This window comes from Cinclus cinclus, chromosome 12 (assembly GCF_963662255.1).
Source record: "Cinclus cinclus chromosome 12, bCinCin1.1, whole genome shotgun sequence".
Classification (NCBI taxonomy): Eukaryota; Metazoa; Chordata; class Aves; order Passeriformes; family Cinclidae; genus Cinclus; species Cinclus cinclus.
Window position 1 is genome coordinate 3,531,104 of NC_085057.1, and position 19,792 is coordinate 3,550,895.

A 19,792-nucleotide genomic window follows, 5' to 3' on the forward strand; every position below is an offset into this window, starting at 1 on the left:
GAGAGATGTGTCCCGGTGGTTCCTCAGCTGTGAGGGATCAGCGGTTTGTGTAAGACCGCACCCGAGTGGGGTTTGGGGTGATTAATTTGGGCCAGGAATGCTCTGAGTACAACAGGAGCACAGGGCAGGGAGGGCTGGCCTGGTTTTGTGGCTGCTGTTTATTTATGAACCTCTGACTGGGGAAAATAAAAACTGAAGAGGCCAAATGAGCTGTTGGGGTTTTGATACCTCTTAGGTGTGCTTGGGGTGTTGAGAGAAGAAGAAAATCCACAGGAAAGTGCATCAGGTGTGCCATCAGGTGTTCTGCAAGCCAGGTGTTTCCTATTTATATACAGTTCCATAAAATACCTGTCAGCTTCTCAGCCTGGAATGGGTGGGAATGTTGCCCCTGGAACCATGTGATATGGTGAAATGGGAAGTTTTAATATTTCTGATACATGCTGAACAAGGCTAATTACCCATATGAGAAGAAGGGTGATTTGTTAATTTAGCCTTGTTAATGGTTAATGAATTCTGGCTGTTCACTAAGTTGTCAGAATGGAGATATGTTTAGTAAAGATAATTGAAAGTGAGTGAAAAATAGTTCTTTCCTAAATAACAGTTCTTTTCTGGTCTTATTTTTTAAAATATGCTTAGTTTAAAAAGCTGGTTTTCAAAATCATGTGAATTTTTATAAATTCACTTTCCCAAAAAAACAAAAAAAAACCCCTCACAAACCCGAAAAATCCATAACTGGGTTCTAAGTTGAACCTGAGATGTGAAGCTGTTGAAAGGTCAGACTATTGTATTTTAGGTGAATAGTACTCTATAAATTCCTTTTCTTGTGCTAAATACATACACATGCCAGTGTGTATATGTACATATGGTTCTGAGGGGTGTTATTTAAACTGTCCTTGAGTCTGTTGCTCATATTCTGGCTGATATGTATGTGAAATGTAAAACACAGGTCTATTTTTTGGAAGTATGGCTTGTTTTCAGGATTTTTTAATTGTGGTTTTGTGTTCAGTTCACTGGAGAACTGCAAAGGTCTAAGGTCTGCTATGTGTGAAATTATTACAGTTATGGAAAGTTGAAAGGTTTAGGACTGAATTTTAGTGTGGTTTTCACATGGAATGTAACAGGTGCTTTCCTGTACTCCAGCTCTACATTCTGTTGATTTATTAAGGTTCAGAGAAGTGCTACCTTCATGTTTTTGATAGCATGATGTTGATTTTGGTAACTTTGATGTTGCTGTTGTCATCAGTGTTTTCTTCTTGAGCACATGGGACACAATTATGTGGGAATCTGTAGTGTTCTTTGAGAATTTTGAAGAGACACTGCTTACTCTCAAAAATCAGAAGCTACAATAATATTTTTCCTTTTTCTGTTTCTGTAGGGAAACACACAACCAGTGTTTGCTTTATCTGCTGGATTCATCATGATAACTCCAGCTTTTGAACTGACCCAGGATCCAGATTTTCTTACAGTAAAAATCAGAGTGCCTTATGCCAGAGCTTCAGAGTTTGACATTTATTTTGAAGGGGAAGATTTCAAATTTTATGCCAAGCCATACTTTCTCAGGCAAGTAGTGGAAAAAGTTTTTGAAAACTTATCTTCATAGTTGCAAATTAACTTAATTTTGGTCCCTTCAGAATGTTCTTCATCTGCACCTTTTATTCTCTTGACTGCAGGCAGCTCAGTTCATGCTTGGTTTTTTGGATTTGGCTTCTTCGTTCCTAGGCATTAAGTCATGTTAAAGGGAGTTGAAAGAAATACTTTCCTAAATTGACTGTACAATGGCTTTTTAATTGTAAATGGCCAGACAACTCTCTGGGTGTAAATTTTGCAGAGTGTGTCTTTTCGTGGGAGGAATCCAGGGGGATTCAACTGCATGGATTCCATTACTGTGAAGAGGAGTCATGTAGTTAAGTCCTTTGTGCTGTTTTTGGAATGTGCCTTACATTTTTATAAGCTGAGACATTAACTTGCTGAGTTAGTCAGGCTTTCAGTGAGGCTTTTTTTTTTTTTTTTTTTTTTTTTTGCCTGCAGATTGACACTTCCTGGAAGAATTGTAGAGAATGGCAGGGAAAAAGCTTCTTATGATACAGATGAAGGTACTGGTTGATGTTATTGATATCTGTGTCATAAAAAAAATGTTGTTGTCTCCAGTACTTTATGCTTTAAAACCAAAAAAATACCAATAAAATAGTAAAGTTGTTGCTTTATTACATGACCAAGACAGTAATAAGATTGGTGAATGTAGCTTCTGTGGATTGTTTGATGGAAGGTTTTGAAATTAAATCAAGCTTGCTTTCCTCTGTTGGTTTGTGTTTTTACAGTGTAAGACAGAAGACTCCAAGTAGTTAAATATTCTCTTTCATGTTTTATCATTAAAATCTGGAATTGTTATGAAATAAGGTTAAAAACATGCCCAGGGATCAATGCTAAATAAAATGCCACCTGCATGTGTCCTACTTCCTCTGAACCTTGCTCATTAGAGAGAAAAATGCATGTTTGTCTGTCTCAAATATTAATGCAATAATGGTATTCCTACTTTCATTTGAGGTACTTTTACAATCCAGTTGCCCAAGGAGGTTCCTGGCCAGTATTTTGAGGGGCTGGACATGCTGACATCTCTTTTAGCACCAAAGAAATCAAGATCAGCGAAACCTTTGGTAGAAGAGATGGGTATGACAAAATCAATGTGGTTTATACAAGATGATACATGTGTGTAATGAAGCAATGATAGATCTGTAGAGTGATACATGTAGAAAAATACAATACTTTTATTATGGACTAGTTCAAGGTATGAGAAGGGTGTGAATAAATCAAAGTATGGATAAGAGTAGAAATAAATACACCGCAGATGATAGACATATCAACTTTATAGGTTTAGTTACGTTTACATTTTTCCAAAATGTGCTTAAAATGAGCTTTAAAAATATGCTAATGCTCTGTGGGTCTTTGTACCCCTCTAGTGGCTGTAGATCACACACACAGTTGAGTCTTCTGCTTTCTACAAACTACAGCTATTAGCTCAAGTGAGAAGCTAATTAAAACCACAGGTTCTAGTGCATGTCTTGCTTAGCATCAGTATTTAACAGACAAAAATGTGTGTCTGTCTCTGTTTGATTTTTAAATTCCTGTCTTAAATTATTGATAACATCCCTTAGGTTCTGTCAGGGTTCTAGCATCAAATGCTGATCTTGTTGAATTCAATGGAACAGGTATTTGAGTCTGAGGGAGTGCATTTAAAATACAGTGTTTCTGGATGTTAATTTCTGGAAGTTGGGGAGTATGGAGCAGGGCCTATGGGTTACAGATCTGTATGACCCAGTGTTGAGAGAGATTTCTTTAAATTGCAGTAAAATGAGAAGGGCAAACAGCAGTAGCACAATAAGCCTTTCAAGGAAATAATATGTATTTTTCTATGTAATAATTTCCTTTTTCTGACCATGCCATAAATACAGCTGCCTCTACTGAGCTGTCTGAAGAGAATGAAGAAGAATTTGACTGGGAAATGGAACAAATTGCTTATGAAGAAAGCACTCCATCACTGCAGCACCCCTATGGATTTGGGAATTTGCGCTCAGGGGTGTTCCAGAGGCTGCAGGTGGATGCCCTTTGTGTTCTCCTGTCTTAGAAGTGCTGGGTAGCTTGCTGTGTAGGCTTCCTGGCTCATAAGACAACAGCTTTTGAAAAGTGCAACTCACTTATGTAACTCTAGTATTCACATGTCTTGGAGCAGGATTGCTGTTTATGGAGAAAGTATTTACATTCTGTGAGGACATGTGTGAGGACACGTATGCTGCTTTAGTACCATGAAATTTGTGAAGAAATACACTTCCCATCAGTATTAATGGGATGGGAAATAACTACTTAAAAGGATACTGCAATTGCCTATTAATTAATGTACAGCCACTCCAGAGGGTGAGAGTGTTCTCAGAAGTCACAAGAATGGTGTGTGATTCTTGTCTTTGGACTTGTGTGCATTTGTTTAACATTGCAAATTTATCATAATGCAAAATAACCTCCCTGCCTTATGATAAAATGGCCTCATGATAATATAATTAATTCTAAGGAGCATCAAATAATTGCCTTTCCTTGGAATGTAGATGTTTTATTTCACAGTGGAGCCTGAAATATTTGAAAGGGAGGCTGAAGCTTTTCTAGGGATTTCAGTGCAATGCTGATAGGCATCCTGCTTAAATTCTTCCTGAATAAATCATGTGTGCCATTCCGGGGCTTAGTCCTGTAATTTTGTTCCCATTTTCAGGATGAGCTCAGTGATGTTATTGACATTAAGGATCCAGACCAGACTCCTGCAGAGGAACGTAAGAGGAAACGTTTGGCAGCTGAGGCTGCCAAGTTTGACCCTGATCATTACCTGTGAGTACTGATTGACTTCACCTGGCCAAGTACCTGTGAAACACATTGCCTTTTCACAAATGATTGGATTTAAGATTACTTTTGGAAAGAACAGCTTTACTTTTGGTCTGGTTGTGTCTCATCAGAGCAGGCTTTAGTGGGTATTCTTAGTATGACACATGACATTGCTCATCTCTTTTGGGGTTACTCAGGTGTTGAGATACTTGAGTCTGTGTTTAAGGGGTGTTGCTGTCAGCTGTTGCAGAACTTTGTTTCTTTCTCCAGCAGCTGAGCATCCACTCCCTGCTGGCCTTTTGGGTTGACAGAGTCAGAACTTTGTTTTCTCCTTGTGAAAAAGGGATTAATAAGACACACTTGTCTGTGAGGGGGGAAATTTGAGTTTTGAAGTTAGGAAATTTTGTCTTGGCCACTTTGTTTTTTTGCTTTCATCACATGATATTTGTTTTACAGTAGAATGAGGAAGGTGTCCAAACCAGGACTTTGTTTCTTTAGTGCTTCATTCCACATAGCGAGGTGAAAATTATTCTGTGCCTTTCAGGTTGGAGTATTTCAGGTCAAGTTAAGTTCAGATAAGTAGTAAAAATTAAAGCCATTAGATTTTATTAATATAGATTGATTCCTGCAAGATAAGTTTTAGAGGCAGCCTCATGTCTTCCTGTAACACACAAAAGATAGAAGAGCTTTCTTGAACTACATTTCACTAGAACTGAAGTAGCTCCTAACCTCTAATGTGATGCAGATTGCAGTAATTTCAAGTTTCAATTTTAGGATCTGTGTTCTGGTCTGGTAGAGCTATACCATTTCATTTAATGGCTGTGTCTTGGTTGTTTCAGAACAGATGATACTAGCCTTTCTTCAGCAAAAACTGTTTTCCTGAGGACAACACAAGTTCTGGTAGAAATGGGGGCAAACAACTGTTCTGGTGGCCTTGAGGAAAATGTACCCTGGCTGGTATCTCTATGTTGCTTTGACATTGAAGGGAGGCAAAAAAAATCTGTCAGTGTGAGAGGGAAGCAGATTGCATTCTGTGTTCAGGTTTTGTGTGGTTATTAAGAAGGTATTGAAAAATTTCCTGTGTTTTTTTTTTTTTTTTAATTCTCAATATTTGTACCATTGTTTGACTTGATGAAAAAGCTCAGATGGTAAGAAGAGGCTTAGAACCTGAATCCTTTAAGATCAATCCTCCCAGAATTACTTGATTGAGATTTTTACCACTGTGGCTTTGTGCTAAGATAGAGGTGATCTCTCTTGCAGAATTTATGTACAACTCTTCTTTTTCCACCTTGCTGCTGCATGTCCTTGCTTAAAGTCCATCCCCAACCCTGCTTCACCTTTACCCTTCAGCTGCATGACTTCCTCCCCACAAATTCTCTGGGTTTTAAGTGGGAGAGCTACCCACTAACATCATGTGATTTGTCTGAAGCCTTTGGAGTGTTTTCCTGTAGCTGCATTCAGAACAAATCAGGTTGGTTCAGCTTCATGTGATGCTGCAAGCTCATTAATTCCCTGGGCTTCTGGATGGCTCAGGAAAGGTGGAGGAACTAAGGAAGGAGTACTGAAAGATAGGAGAATATTGGGGGTTTTTAAAATAATTTTCTGCTTTAAAGTCAAAGAATATATTTCTAACATAGAAAATAACCTGAAGCCAAGTGGGATGTATTCTATGGATGTGTTAATATGTACCCACATATATTATATGAATTGAAATATATAGCATATGTAAGTTCTTTCTATTTTCCCTAGAGCTGATTTTTTTGAAGATGAAACTATTAAACATCTTTTAAAGTACAAACCCTGGTGGATTGATGCTCATAAAAAGATGACAGCCTTGCAGGGAGAAAGTCATCAGGAACATGACAGTCCTTCATTTGGTGAGAATATACATATATAAATAGATATATATATATATATGCACATTTGTTGCTTGAATGCTAATTGCTGTAGTGCCATGTTAAAGGAAATTTATTACTCCATTATATCTGTTATTTATTACTTTATTACATTACTTTATGGGTCTCAGAGACCTTTTTCAAAGAAAACTCTGTGTCCCTTTAGAAAACTGAAGGGTTGTTTCCAGGGTGAGCAGGTGACCTTGTGGAGGCACTGTTGACAGATAACTGAGGCTGCCTCCCTGCACACAGTGATTACAGAGAGCACTACAAGTTCCTATTGTGCATTTTCTTCTATTGTTCTTTGTTCATTTCCTATGTCGTATGAAAATCTGATAGTCCTGAATTAGATGATGATAATCCCTTCACCAGGGGATGATAATACCTGCACTTCCACATTTCTTTTTGGGAGAACAATGGAATTTGGATAGATGTTATGTATTTTACTGTGAATGTAATCTGATCTTCATTCCTGGTTGCTTTTCAGCCTCTGAAGCCAGAAATGGTTAATTATGTCTATCATAAACACTTGATTTAAAAAGCATTGGACAAAGGTACAAGAGGCTTGCAGATACAATAATGAGGGGTTCCTTTGTTTGTTTTTATCCATGCACTCCTTAGTAAATGAAACACTACTCCTGTTTGCTTGGCTTGGGGAATATAATTAAAAATGAAGAGCTGGTGGATAGTTTTATTGATAAGGAAAGTTTTTCCTCCAAATTGAGGTGCTGAGAAAAAACATGTCTCTTGTTGGGTTTTAGGGGTAACAGCAAACTCCTCAAAAGACTGGCAAGCCTACTAATGGAAATTACACAGAAAATGGTCGTTAAAAAGGTTGAGCTTTGTTCCAACCATCTGTTATAACAGATATTTATTTATTAAGGATGTTAAAAAAAAAAAATCTCACCTTCATGGGGCTCAGTGGAGAGGCTTGTGCAGTTTTGTGAATCTGAGGAAGTGGAAGTAACATAAGAGGCAATCTGGAGGTCGGGTCCTGTTAATGACAAAAAGCCCACAGTTTTCCTTGGAAAGACCTCAGTTTTGGTAACATTTGTGCTGTTTGAATAAGTGACTGAAATCAGTGGGCATTCCTAAACCTGAGTGAGCTGTGGTGAAGGAAACCACCATGAGAGGGAGTGCAGGCTCTACTTGAAGGTCTCCTGTGAATGGAAATACAGAAGGGCAGGAGGTGGCTGCAGGCTGTTCCACCTGGAGTCTGATCATTAGCAGGATGTGCCCCCTGTGCTTTTATATTGCTTTACCTAGCCAAAGGAATGGTGCAGTTCATCAGGAATTCCAGTTTGTCCTGTGTGAAGGAGGGATTTGTTTCTGAATAAATAAGTGTTGCTCCTCAAGTTAAATCTAAAAGTGAGTTTGGGGGGTGGAGACATAAAAATTAGCAGATTTTTCTAAGGTTTATTTTCTTATTCAGAAACACTGAATAAAGAGATTTTTTTTTTCTTCATTTTCCTGACTTACTTTGATGTCTTGTCAGTTGTTATCTTTACTGGTTTCTTGGAACCAAAAACTTGATTACTTTTGTCTTTATAATGTCCTTGGCTGCAAGAAGTAATTAGAAGTACAGATGGCCTTTCTTGTTTTTTGCATGACATTGCAATTAACTGAAGATTTTCTTTGGTTGATTACTGCTCTTATATTTATCCCTGGTTATTTTCTCTTTGTTTTTACATCATCAGGTTCTTCTAATGTCTCATTACCATTTTTTTTTCACTTTTTGGTTTATCTCTTCTCATTAACATTTAAAGTTTTAATCTCTCTTCAGTCCTTATTTTGAATCTATTTTTATTTGACCTTTTTTCTTTTTCTCCAGCTTGTGTGTGTGGTTTGTGTATTTTGCCTTTTTAATTTTTTTTCTTATCCCCAGCGTCTTTTCTTTGTTTTGTCCTTTTTGTACATCTTACTGTGTACTCCCTTCCAGCCCTTTTTTTTCACACTTAAAAAATGTCTCATTCAAGTCAAGTAATACTCCATAAAGCCTTGTTAATTACACAGCCTTTCCCATGAGGGGATAACATTTTTGGAAAGCTTGCTTTCTGCTGCTGCTGAAGTTTACATTAGTGTCTTGCTTCTACAGATTCCAGATGAAAGGGTTTGTATTTCCTAACAGTCACATTCAGCTTGGTTAAAAGTTCATTTTTATTCTACTTCCAATTGCACTACTGTAAAAAACTCTTCTTTAGGCAACACAATAATCTTCAAAGGTTCAGGCTGACATATGTATTTAATCTAACATTTATATGCTCCAAGGATATCTTATTTTGTTCAGGGTAACCTCTCATGCTAACAGTGACTGTTCTTTCTTATTTCTTTATAGAAAGAGAAGCAATTTCCTCTCAAAGTTCCACCTTTCATTAAGGTTTGGCTCAAATATATGCCATTACTGGTGGATTGATAAGTTTAAGATAGAGTACTTTTCTTTTTTTTATCAAATTTCTGCAATTGTGCTGTCTACCTGCTTTGTTCAGTTTTTGAGGCTTTGCATCATGTTTGCTCTGTAGCAGAGCTGTGCCAGGAAGGAAGGTTTTTTTATGTGAGGAAATTGTGCTTTTTATGCGTGCAAAACTCCTAATGATCAGGCTCCACTGTAAAATATCTCAGGTTTTAAAAGGCAAGAACAGTAGGAAGAAAGAATGATGTATGGTGTTGATATGTTTGCAGGAACTGTGGATTTCTTAAGGAATAGTAAAAATGGGTATAAAGGAAATTGTGAGATCCAGGAAAGGCTGTCCAAGTCCAGTTCTATGGAGAATGCCTGGAGGAAGAAAGTCAGAAGTGATGTGGGGAAAATAAGCTGAAAATGTGGATTTGAGAAGTGGAGGTGGAGGCTTGAGAGGGAAGAGAAGTGAAGGAGATAAAATTTGAATGGAAGAATTGCAAAGACAGGGGAGGGATGAACAGCCCAGACTTGACTGACCATAGTGTGAAAATGGGTGTGTAGAGGGATAGATATGTGTTTTTAGGAATTTTGGCTCACTTCCTGAAAAACTGAGGTTCTTCTGATCAGTTTAGGGAGTCTCAAAGGTGGCCACAATCTGCAATTTGTCAAAAATGACCCCATGTACAAGGAGAAAAGCTTTAGCTGAGTCTTCAGTGCTACCTTCTGAGGGGCAGAGTCTGTACAGGAAAGAAGTGGGAAGTTGCACTAACCTGTCACACCTCAGCAGGTTGCAGCAAATTCAAGCAATTTAACAGCAAATCAGCTGTATTTACTTCAGTTACTTGTTTAAGTTTACATTATTATGGAGTGTTTTATGGCAGTATCCAGCACTGGGGAAGATGCTGACCCTGCACAAAGGCTTTGGGTGACTCCAGTCAGAGTCGTGCTGCCTTTCTTCTTGTAATGGCTTAGGAAGAGCTTGAAAATAAACTTGTTTGCTATTGATTAATATATATAACTTTATTCTGACTAATCTGCTCTCTGCTGACTCTTTTCCTTCTTCATCTGATATTGCTGATTCCTTAACCTACAGGGATAGAAGCACACAGTTAAAAACCTTAAAACTGTAACGTAGTATTTTAGTTTAAAACAAAAAGAGGGGTCAGTTCTGCTCAGCTCTTTTCCTTTTGGGAGAGTTGTGGGATTCAAGACTTAGCTTGACAGGATCATGAACTAAGGCTCTGCTCTCACCATCAGATTATCAGAGGTGCTTCCTGACCTGTACTTTCCTGACTGACCACAGAGTCAGCTCTCTGTGTGGGTCCAGCACATTTTATCTGAGTGCCCCTAACACATTTAGAGCTGGAAGTGTCATAGTAGTCTGGAGATACAGATCTCCCAGTGATTTAAGTGCTGTTATCACAGTGTAAAATAGCAGTAGGGCTGTAACGAAACACCCTCTGGCTGTCAGACCTCATCCTCCCCTCAGAGATTAAACTCTACTTCACTGACACTCTGCTACTGGAGGACAATTTGAAGTATCTTCTCTTTTAACATGAGGAATGGCCAGCTTAAAGCAAGTAGAAGAGGTGATTAAAATGTAAAGGTAATGTCTGCAGTCTCATCTGTCAGAAACTTTGAGATGTATGTCTGACTCCTTTAGATGTGGGTATATTAACACCCATTTATACTCTGGCATGGTTTGCCACTGGCAAATACACAAAGCAAGTTTAAATCAAAGTTACAAAAAATTTGCCAATTTAGCTTACTTCATAAGTAGCAGCAAGTGCTGCTTTGCATTAGATTAATACTGATTGTGGTGCAGATTGTTAGCTAAAATTTGGCAGTGTAAGTGTACAAAAGTATACAGGCTTAGTACAGCAGAAACATAATTACAATTTTAATTGTTCTGATAATTTCACAGCATGTACTTGGAAGTTTTGAACAGTGAAAACAAAGTAGGTGGTGGTTTGGACATGTTAATAATGAGTTTCAGGCCTGGATAATTAATTGCTCAAAAACTTAAGGCAATGGATAGATTTTTTTTTTAACATTAAGTCTTTTCTCAGAGAAAGGTATTTTATTTAGAACACATGGCACTTGCAGCAACTTAAGGAACATCTTAAAATATTTAACTTTGGGAATTGTCTAGTCTACATCTTGTTTGCTGTGATTTGATAGATGTGGAATTTCTGAGTTTATGGTCCAGTTGTAGACGTTATGATGCTTCAGAGTTTGAATTTTGAAGGAAGAAAACTTTACTGCTGTATTTCAGGAATTTCACTGGGAGGTTCTGTGCTGTTTAAAAGTAAAGTGTGGTTCACATTTATGTTGAAGAATCAACTTTTTACAAAGACCTTTACCTATACAATAGAGCTATATCATCTATAGTTGTGGTTCAAGGGCTGATGCTGACCTGCTTTGCATGAACACAAAAAAGAGAGTTAGAACTGCCATGGTCTTTCTAAGTTATCATTTGCCTCTGGATTTTTGTCACATGCAATGTGGGCTTAAGAATCCTCAGTTTACTCAGATCCTGACTGTGCATTTATCTCTTTGTAAGATATCCAGGTGTCCACAGAAATCCTTGGCACCTGGAGAGGTTCAAAATCTGTGTGCATGTAGTGCTGTGCTGGAGCTTGACGTTGAAATGAATATACTAGAGCTTAATAAAAGTTAAAAAGGAAAGTAAGAGTGATTTAGGTTTTTTCTTGAGTGATGGGTGACTTGTGATTAGTTACACATTCCTTTTTAAAGATACTGTTGAAGTAGTATTACCACCTGTTAAAGTGAATGTGCCAGCTTTAAATTTATAATCAATTATCCTTTTACTTTTTATAGTTGTCTTCTCTGAGGAAGAGAGAGAGCAGATGAGAAAGTTCACAAATAAATCTTATGTTCTGGATAAAAGGAGCCGTCAGCACGTATATCTTGGATTAATTGATATTCTTCTGGCATATTGCTATGAGATCTGTGTCAATGAAGGGGACAAGAATGTAAGTTAAAAAAGTAAAAAGTAGAATATGTTTTAGGAACCTGGTGTGGACCCTGTACTGCCATTTAGGGAACTTGCTCCCAGATATTAAACATACATGAAGAATTTAAAACAACAAGACTTTATATCTCTAGATTTGGTGCACATGGGAATTGGTAGGATTTCTAAATATTTGTGTTCTTCTGCAGCAGCACTGTGACAGGAGAGACATAGAGTAGCAGGAGATTCCAGAGAATTGTGTAGTTCTGATTTGTGCATCTTGGATTATGCAAATTTAACAATATAATAGTTCTTTTTTGTCCTGTGTGAATATCTTGCCCTCTTGGACTTGCTTCCCAGATACAACTTTGTACCTTCCATCTTCTAAGCTGGTATGAACCAAGGAGATGTTTTTTTCAAATGCTTTGAACCAAGATACTGGCACATGTAATCAAAACCATTCTGGTTTAATCAGACTGACACGTAGAATGACAATCAAGGTGTCCAGAGCTGCTGATTGACCAGAACAATAATAATCTGGGATTGTTGTTGTGTTGCATGTTAGAGCTGCACAGAGTTGCAAATCTGCCAGGACCACAGTTGTACAACTCTTTATTGGTTTTGTAGTAACTGTATGATGTGTGTGGAAAACGCACTGGGTTTTTTTTTCTCCTTTCTCCCCCTGCCCTTTTTTTTTTTTTTTTTTTTAATTCCAGTTTAATAGGAAAACCAAGACATTCAGGCCACACAAATCTTTACTAGAGCCAGGATTATAGATCGAGGCTTTCTGGCTTTTTGCCCCAGTCATCCCACTGGACCACACTTCCACTCAAATACTATGAATCTGTCACATATTAAAAATAATGACATTTTACATGTAGTGCTGGCTTTGGCACCCTCTCTGCAAGCCAGAAGTCTTGAGCTGTTTTCATGAAACAAAGCATCTGAGCTTGGCTTTTGTTGATTCAAGTCTCTGTTGCTTTGTGCAAAGGGACAGAATTCCAGTAAAATACCATTTCTCTGTATATTGCTGTTATATTTTAAGGATTTTTGTGCATGGACTGGATCATCCTAGTATGGAAAACAACTCAGTTATTCAACATCTGCATTGCAATATAATTTTTAACGCTGTCCTGTGGCCATTTCAATGCACATAATGTAATTACTGCTTCTTATTCACAAAGGTTCTTAAATTGCTGCCAGAATGTTATCTTAAATAGTTTGCCAGCTGTGTTGGATTAGATAATTCTTGTTTTACTGTCTTCTCTTAAAATCAGGTTGAATCGTCTTGGAACATCAGGAAACTGAGTGCAACATTGTGCTGGCTGGAGGTAAAGTAAAAGTAAAGCTTTGTGTTATATTTTTGCTGGATTGCTTGGAGTTTTTTTGATATTTTGTGTTGTTTCTGTGCCAAGTTTGCTCTTTCAGCATTGAAGATTAATTAATTGTATATCCTGTTTTTAATGGTACCAGAAATTGATTTCTGGGCTCCAGAAGTTAGTGGGCACATGTTGCTTTACCTGCCCCCTTCTTTTCAGCCTTACTCTTGGGATAATAAAGGTTGGAAAAGACCTTTAAGATGCTGAGGTCCAACCATTACCAGCACAATCACCATGCTCACTGTTAAACCACATCCAGGTTCCATCCCTGTTTTAGTTGCTACTTGTCCTTTGGAAGTAGCAGACATCAGAGGAAACCCTGAATTCCTTTCTTTCCACATTCAGATTGTTCACTGGAAGCGCCCAGGCCTGTGCAGAGTTGTTGTTACAGAGCTGCAGGTGGGAGGGACTTGACCTGGCCTGAAATGCATTAATTCTTAAAATGCAGGAAGGTGGAAAGGACTCTGCCAGCTCAGTCCTGAAATGACTGAGCCAATTTTCACTTTTCAGGCTCAGAACTGAAATTGGACAGGATTTTTGGGTCCAGTCCTTCAGACTTTTCTAGTAGTGCTGAATTTTACATTCAGTTATAACTTGTCCTGTGACAGCAGGTTTTCTTTTATTTTGAGTTCTGCAGTAGCAGGTTAAAAAGGGCAAGTTAAAATGCTCTGGTTGCCTTAATTTTTTTTTCCAGCTCCATGATCTAACGTAGTGAAGGAGTTTTCTGCATGTACTTACCCTGTGATAGAGCAGTTCTTGGTGCAGCCTGTGCCAGCAATGTCTTTCACACCTAGAAAACTCACAATCCTGGCACCAAGCTGTTAATAACTATCTCTGTTAGACAAACTATTAGGGCTGGGAGTTTTCATCATTCTGTACAGAAAAAATTGCCTCAGCTCTGGTTTATTTGAGCTGACTGCCATTTTGCTGGCCATGGCATGTACACACCTTAGCCTCTAAATATTAAATCACAAACCGTAAATGATTTAAATGCTTGCTGGTGACCAATTAAAATGAACAATGGCTTGAGGTAGTCACAGAATGCAAAGAAATGCTGGCTGTCAGCAAAGTGCTTTTATTAATTTTAATAATTGAGAGTTCAAGATGAAATAGGGTTTTTTTATTAATTAATAAATGAAGCATTTTGTCTTGAAAAGTGAATTCCGGAAAGGAAATCACTCTTAAGAAAGTCTTTAGTAACTCCTTAATGCCTCTGGCCTGAGTAAATTAGAAGTGTTCCTCACTCATGAAGGAGGTCAATGAACTGTTCTTGCCAGGCAGGTATATTTATCCCTGTCTTGAATAGCTAGAATTTTCATGAGAAGCAGAGTCATGTGTCATTTTTAAGGATCTTAGATGTACATGTGTATTTTGTTAATATCATATGGATTTAATTTTTCTTTATTCTTAAAAGGCCTTTTATAGCTTCTCCTTAATATATATAATAATGTGGGACAGATGTAATTTATTGCTTTAATCTAAAGGATGGCCAAGTCCTGAGTGAGATGTTGTATTCCCATGTTCTCTACATTCTTTTTTTAATCCCAAACCACTAAATTGTACAGGACTTCTCTTATCTTGCCATGCAAACTCAATGTGCAGTGTCTTGTTTCTATTTAACGTGTACATTTCCATACCTGTTCAAATACAGACCTTTAGAAGCATAATAAATCAAAATGTGCTTTTTCCCCCCCCCTGTTCTGCCATGTCTTTTTCCTTAAGGGAAAACAGACAAGCACATAGACTAATACAGATTTTTTACTGATGCACACAGAGTTTCTCCAGCATCCATGATGTCCTGGTATCTTTTGGAAGAAGAGTGCTGTGCTACCCCCTGTACAGGCATTTTGGACTGGTGACACGTGCCTTCAATGACACAGTCATGATTTTGCAGCTGGGTGAGTGTTTAGGGACTGGAAGTTGTACACAACCAACTTTATACCTTGCCTTATTAAAGTTACCTGCAACTTGTCTGTTTTGCATGAGCTACTTCTTTGAGAAAAGCATTATTTATTTTTTGGACAGAAGGATCACTGAGAAGTAGTGGTTTATTTTAAATGGTTGTGAGTTGCAGGATTAAAAACCCACACAAATGGCAGTGTTAATCTTTACTGCTGCCAAAAACTGTTGCTGATTGAAAATCCCATTGACATCATAACAGTCAGGGAGTGAAGTTTTAAGGGAAGATGGATGCTGTCCCTCCTCACTTGTCTGCATTGCCTTATGTTGGTGTTCATAAGTGTGAAGAAGAAAATTCTGATAACAAAATGGTTGTGATGCAGTGCTGACAGCCTATAGGGTTTGTTCAGAGGAGGATAGTACATGAGAGGTAAGAAATTTGCTTTTCTTTTAATGTCATGATGGAAAATGGTGTTCCAGTGAACATTCAGTGATCCAGTGAAATATTGCCTGACTGGGTAAGTTATTACCAGGATGTTTTAATTTACAAGTTTGTGGAGTTCTTCTCTTGTGTCTCAGAATACTGTTCCATTAAAATGAAACAATAACAGCAGAGTTCAGTTTATCTTTAGATGAATGCTCCTCCTTGAAAATGTGGAAAAGCAAATAGAAGTCTGCGGGGAAAAACAATGTAAAATAGACATATATGACTTAAACTTTCTTTCCAAATACACAGTATTTGGAATACAAATTCCACAGGATGAAAGCTGGTGGAATTTCATGATGGTGTAAAATCAGATTATCATATCAAATGGCACATACAGAGCTGGGGTCAAATTTTATCCTCCTTTTGAAATAGTTTGTGGAAAGAGGGCTGGATTTCTGAATCTTTAAAATCCAGGTTTCAGGCTGTTGTCTGGCAGCTCTCTCAGTAAGCAGCTCCAGAAGGATCCAGTGATCTGCAGACACATTCTGACTTCCCTGTTACACACACTGGAAGCTTTTTTACTTTTAAACAAAACTAGTGAGTTTTTTTGAATAATCAGGAAGTAGTATCTGCACATAAAAAGCAGTTACTTTATTGATCAGTATAATGCAGAGCTGTAATTGCAAAAACTGTTCAATCCCATAGGCCCATGTTCTAAAGGCAGACATTTGATAGTTTGCCTGATGCAGGATTCCCTGTTTCAAGTCTGGCAAGATTTGCAGCCTCTCATTAGAGACTCATTAAGCTACTATAATCCAAGACTTTTAATTTATGAAGAAAGACATTTTTGGTTGTGAATTAGTATAACATTCACTGATGTGCTTTGTTACTTGGCAGATGAATAACAGGAGTGGATATTGGAAATGGTTTGGGCTGACAACTTGACAGCTGGAAACTGAAAAAAAATCAGCAAAATTTAATTCCACACATCGTTCTTTGTAGAAGAGCACACTTCTTTTTAGTCAAAATAGTGATGTTTGACAAGCATTGATGGGGATACAATTTAAAAATTGTTAGTTTTATTTGGGATTTTAGGTTTTTCTTCGCTGACTTGATTTTTAAAACCAGTGGGTTTTTTCTGTTCTGTTTGCCATGGTTCTTCTCTCTCTCTCCGTTCCTCCTCCTTATTGCCATCTTCCTCACCCTTAACTTTCATTCTCTGGCTGTAGTTTTTCAGCATGGAATTACTTACAAATGGGCAAACAAATTTCGTGCTTGAACAGCAGGGGGAGTTCTGATCTTTGTTTCCTTTTTTCCCCCCCCTTCTCCTCTAAATCTGTAAAATGTAATTTCATCCCTGTTCAGGTTTCATAGCCTAGGAGGAGCCAGCCTCTTGGGAGAGGGTTATTAGATTCCATTTGCAGTGGTGGCTGTTTTCATTTGAATGTGGGTTTTTTTCCCCACCATTAAATGGTGAAAATAATTTTTTTAAAGTGCACTTAACCCTTTAGCAGTTAACCCTTTAGCAACTGTCATCAGAAAACTAAGGAAGGAGATTGCAGCTAATTGGAGTGTTGCATATGAAGGAAAAGTCAAACTGACAACAGAAAGTTTTCTGGTTGTGGAGTGAGAATTAATCTTTTACTGTATTTATTGATTGTGTGTCAAATGGCTCCTTCCTGAATCTGAAGTGAGTTGTTTTTTTTTCCCATTTTGCCAAACTATTCTGTGACTAGCAGAAGTAGGAGAAGTTCTCCCTAATTCCAGGCCCTGATCTGCTGTTAGGTCATCATTAGATTGGCCCTCACAATTCCATGTGCTTGGCCCTGCAGTGAGCTGTGTGTTCCCAACCTTGTTATTTCCCAGCACTGGTATTTGTGTAGGCATACAGAGGAAAATGCTTCTCTTAAGAAAGATGATGGGGCATAACTCCTTGTTATTTGTGAGCTACTTTTCAGCTTAGTTTTCTTCTTTTTAAAAGCAGTGGCCTGCATGTCTGAGCCCAAGTCTGGCCAGCAGAGCTGGGAGCAGTGGAGAAGCTGGGGGAAGGGGCTGCTTCAGCTGTGGAGAATTACACGCATGGCTGGGCCTGCAGGCTTTGCTCTTGCAGAGATCCCTGCTGAATCCAGAGGCTTCCCATCCCCAGGGATGTGGATGCTGAAGGACAGAGTTACAGTGCTGCTGTTCCCAGCCTGGGAATCAACCCCAGTTACCAAGGTGGTTGTAGATATTGTGATTATTAAACCCTCAGGTGTGAGATGATAAAGATGAACTGTTATGATTTCTTGTGAATCACAAAACCAAAAATCTGTTTCCAGGGAAAGCTGCAGTTTTGAAGTGTCTGTTGGACATTCACAAGATTTTTATGGAGAGTGACCCTGCCTACATCCTTAATGATCTCTTCATTACGGACTATTGCATCTGGATCCAGAAAGTAAAGTAAGTTCTTCAGTAGTTACTGGTGTGGGAGATGCTTTTAGCATATTTCACCTGTGAGCAAATATCAGTAAAATAAATTCTGTCTCCTCTGTGTGGGAATATGATCAGTTTCTTCATTTAGTAGCTGTCTGTCCAGCAATTCTTGATACAAAAGCCAAGACATTCAGTGCATTTTTTTTTAATACAGTCACACCGCAGGAGAAGGGAGGGAGGAATTGCATTTTAAATAAAAATGTGAATTTTCATTAATCAGGGGTTTGGGGGGAAAAAGGCAGTTTCTGGGGAATTCTCATTCTCTTGTGATCTTTCTTAGGGAGAGAAATGTTTATGTAGCACTTATGTAACTTAATGATAAAGGCTGGAAGGAGCTTCCAGTTCAAAACTGACAGCACATGCAAAGCATTCCCAGCTGCATGGAACATTGATTTATGGGCTGTAGCAGTTGCACCAATTGATTAACACCAGAACAAGTGTCACAAATCCCCATGTGCTCTGTGCTCCTGCAGCTCTCCCTGGCACTGTGGGAAGCTTTGGCTTCCACTACTTGGGAGGAATGAGGGACTCTGCCACCTCCAGACAAAACCCCTGCACTTCTGTGTCTCACCTGTGTTCTTTTGATAGAGTCAGCATGGCTTATTTCCAGAGTTTTGGGCTCGTTCTGGTTGGAATACCAGCATGTTTTAATGGCTTTAAACCAAAAGTATCAGTAGGAAAACAGTGGGAAGTGGATTAAATGATTAAAGCAAGCTGCATGTTCAAATCTTACTAAGCTCTGTATTGTTCTTGTCAGATTTACTGTTTTTCATACAGCTTTTGTATTATTTTTCCTTCCTTTTTATTTCTTCACAGCCTTCTCTGGAAGCCCACAAAAGGTGTGAGTTGGAACAGGAATGACTAACATACATGCAAAAAAGTCATTGTCTTGTTAGTTAATACAGCAATGTAGACTCCTAAACCAGTGGCTAAAATAGTCTTTGTTTTTAACAAGAGACTGTGGGGGATAAAATAGCCAAAGTGCACAAGACAGTGAAGGGGATATAGAGGGAAGTTGCTAATAATTGTGGTCAGAAGGGAGAATGGGACAGAGAATTGAGGCAGCCTGCACAGGCTCTTATGTTTAGGTGTGACCTTAGCAGTACTTGAATTAAAGACCCTGAGTTCATAACTGTTCATAATGGTTTGTAGATGTTGATTCTTATTCTGTGTGCTTTCATTGACTCTGTTCCTATAGATAGCAATATATAAAATACTTCAAAACAATTACAGGTATTTCCAAACCTTTTGATTCATTGATCCTGCTTAATTCCTCAAACAGCCAGTTCATTTTACACTGTCATATTTAAGGAGGCCTCTTTCAACCACACCTTAAATGTGTGGGAAATTCACCAAGTATGGGGAAATTCAGGTTGATGTTGAGTAGAAAAAGTGCAGTAAATAAAGAAGAAAGTTATTTCATGGGTCTTTCACAAAGAAATGAGTCATTAAGCAGTAATACCTCTGCTGCCCATATCAATGAATATAATGTCTAGCAAGTCAGTCATAAAACCCAGTTTTCTTTAAATCCAGCCCAAGAAAATGCACAGTAGCTATAAGTGACTGATAGATTAACACATTTCCTCCCAGACTCTCACATTATGTCCCAGTTAAGCAGAACTGACAGCTGCTGGAAAGAGGGCAATTAAGCTATCTTATTGTCAGAGTGACATGGTACAATGGCTGTCTGTCATTAGGAGAGCAAGAGAGAGAGAGGAGCTGCAGAACCCAGTCCTATTTTTAGGCCTGAATCAGGACAGCATTTAAGCATATGCTGCAGTCATTGCTGTGCAGTTCAGCAGTGTTTGAAGTTCAGCAAGTGCACAGGGAATGGGAACACTTGGTTTTGTTCCTTTGTGTTGAAGGGAACAACTAAGCTCCCTTGTCATTCAGGACACACCTTGACAGGGTGGTGATTTGTCTGTTCAAGGCAAGGGGTTCCAGCTCCCCAAGGTGAGGCACCTGCAGAGGAGGCTGGTGCATCTT

The 19,792-nt window shown here is 38.4% G+C and overlaps 1 protein-coding gene across 1 annotated transcript in view; it reads left to right on the forward strand.

Annotated features, from left to right (window-relative positions):
- SHQ1 (SHQ1, H/ACA ribonucleoprotein assembly factor) overlaps positions 1-19,792 on the forward strand; it is a 38,765-nt gene that overhangs the window by 732 nt on the left and 18,241 nt on the right. The window contains exons 2-11 of the mRNA XM_062500688.1: positions 1,376-1,560; positions 2,029-2,093; positions 2,545-2,667; positions 3,450-3,592; positions 4,256-4,368; positions 6,112-6,239; positions 11,497-11,651; positions 12,907-12,960; positions 14,783-14,906; positions 17,653-17,773. Of these exons, the coding sequence (XP_062356672.1) occupies positions 1,418-1,560; positions 2,029-2,093; positions 2,545-2,667; positions 3,450-3,592; positions 4,256-4,368; positions 6,112-6,239; positions 11,497-11,651; positions 12,907-12,960; positions 14,783-14,906; positions 17,653-17,773 (1,169 nt within the window). The 5' untranslated portion in view covers positions 1,376-1,417. The remainder of the gene's footprint in view (positions 1-1,375; positions 1,561-2,028; positions 2,094-2,544; positions 2,668-3,449; positions 3,593-4,255; positions 4,369-6,111; positions 6,240-11,496; positions 11,652-12,906; positions 12,961-14,782; positions 14,907-17,652; positions 17,774-19,792) is intronic.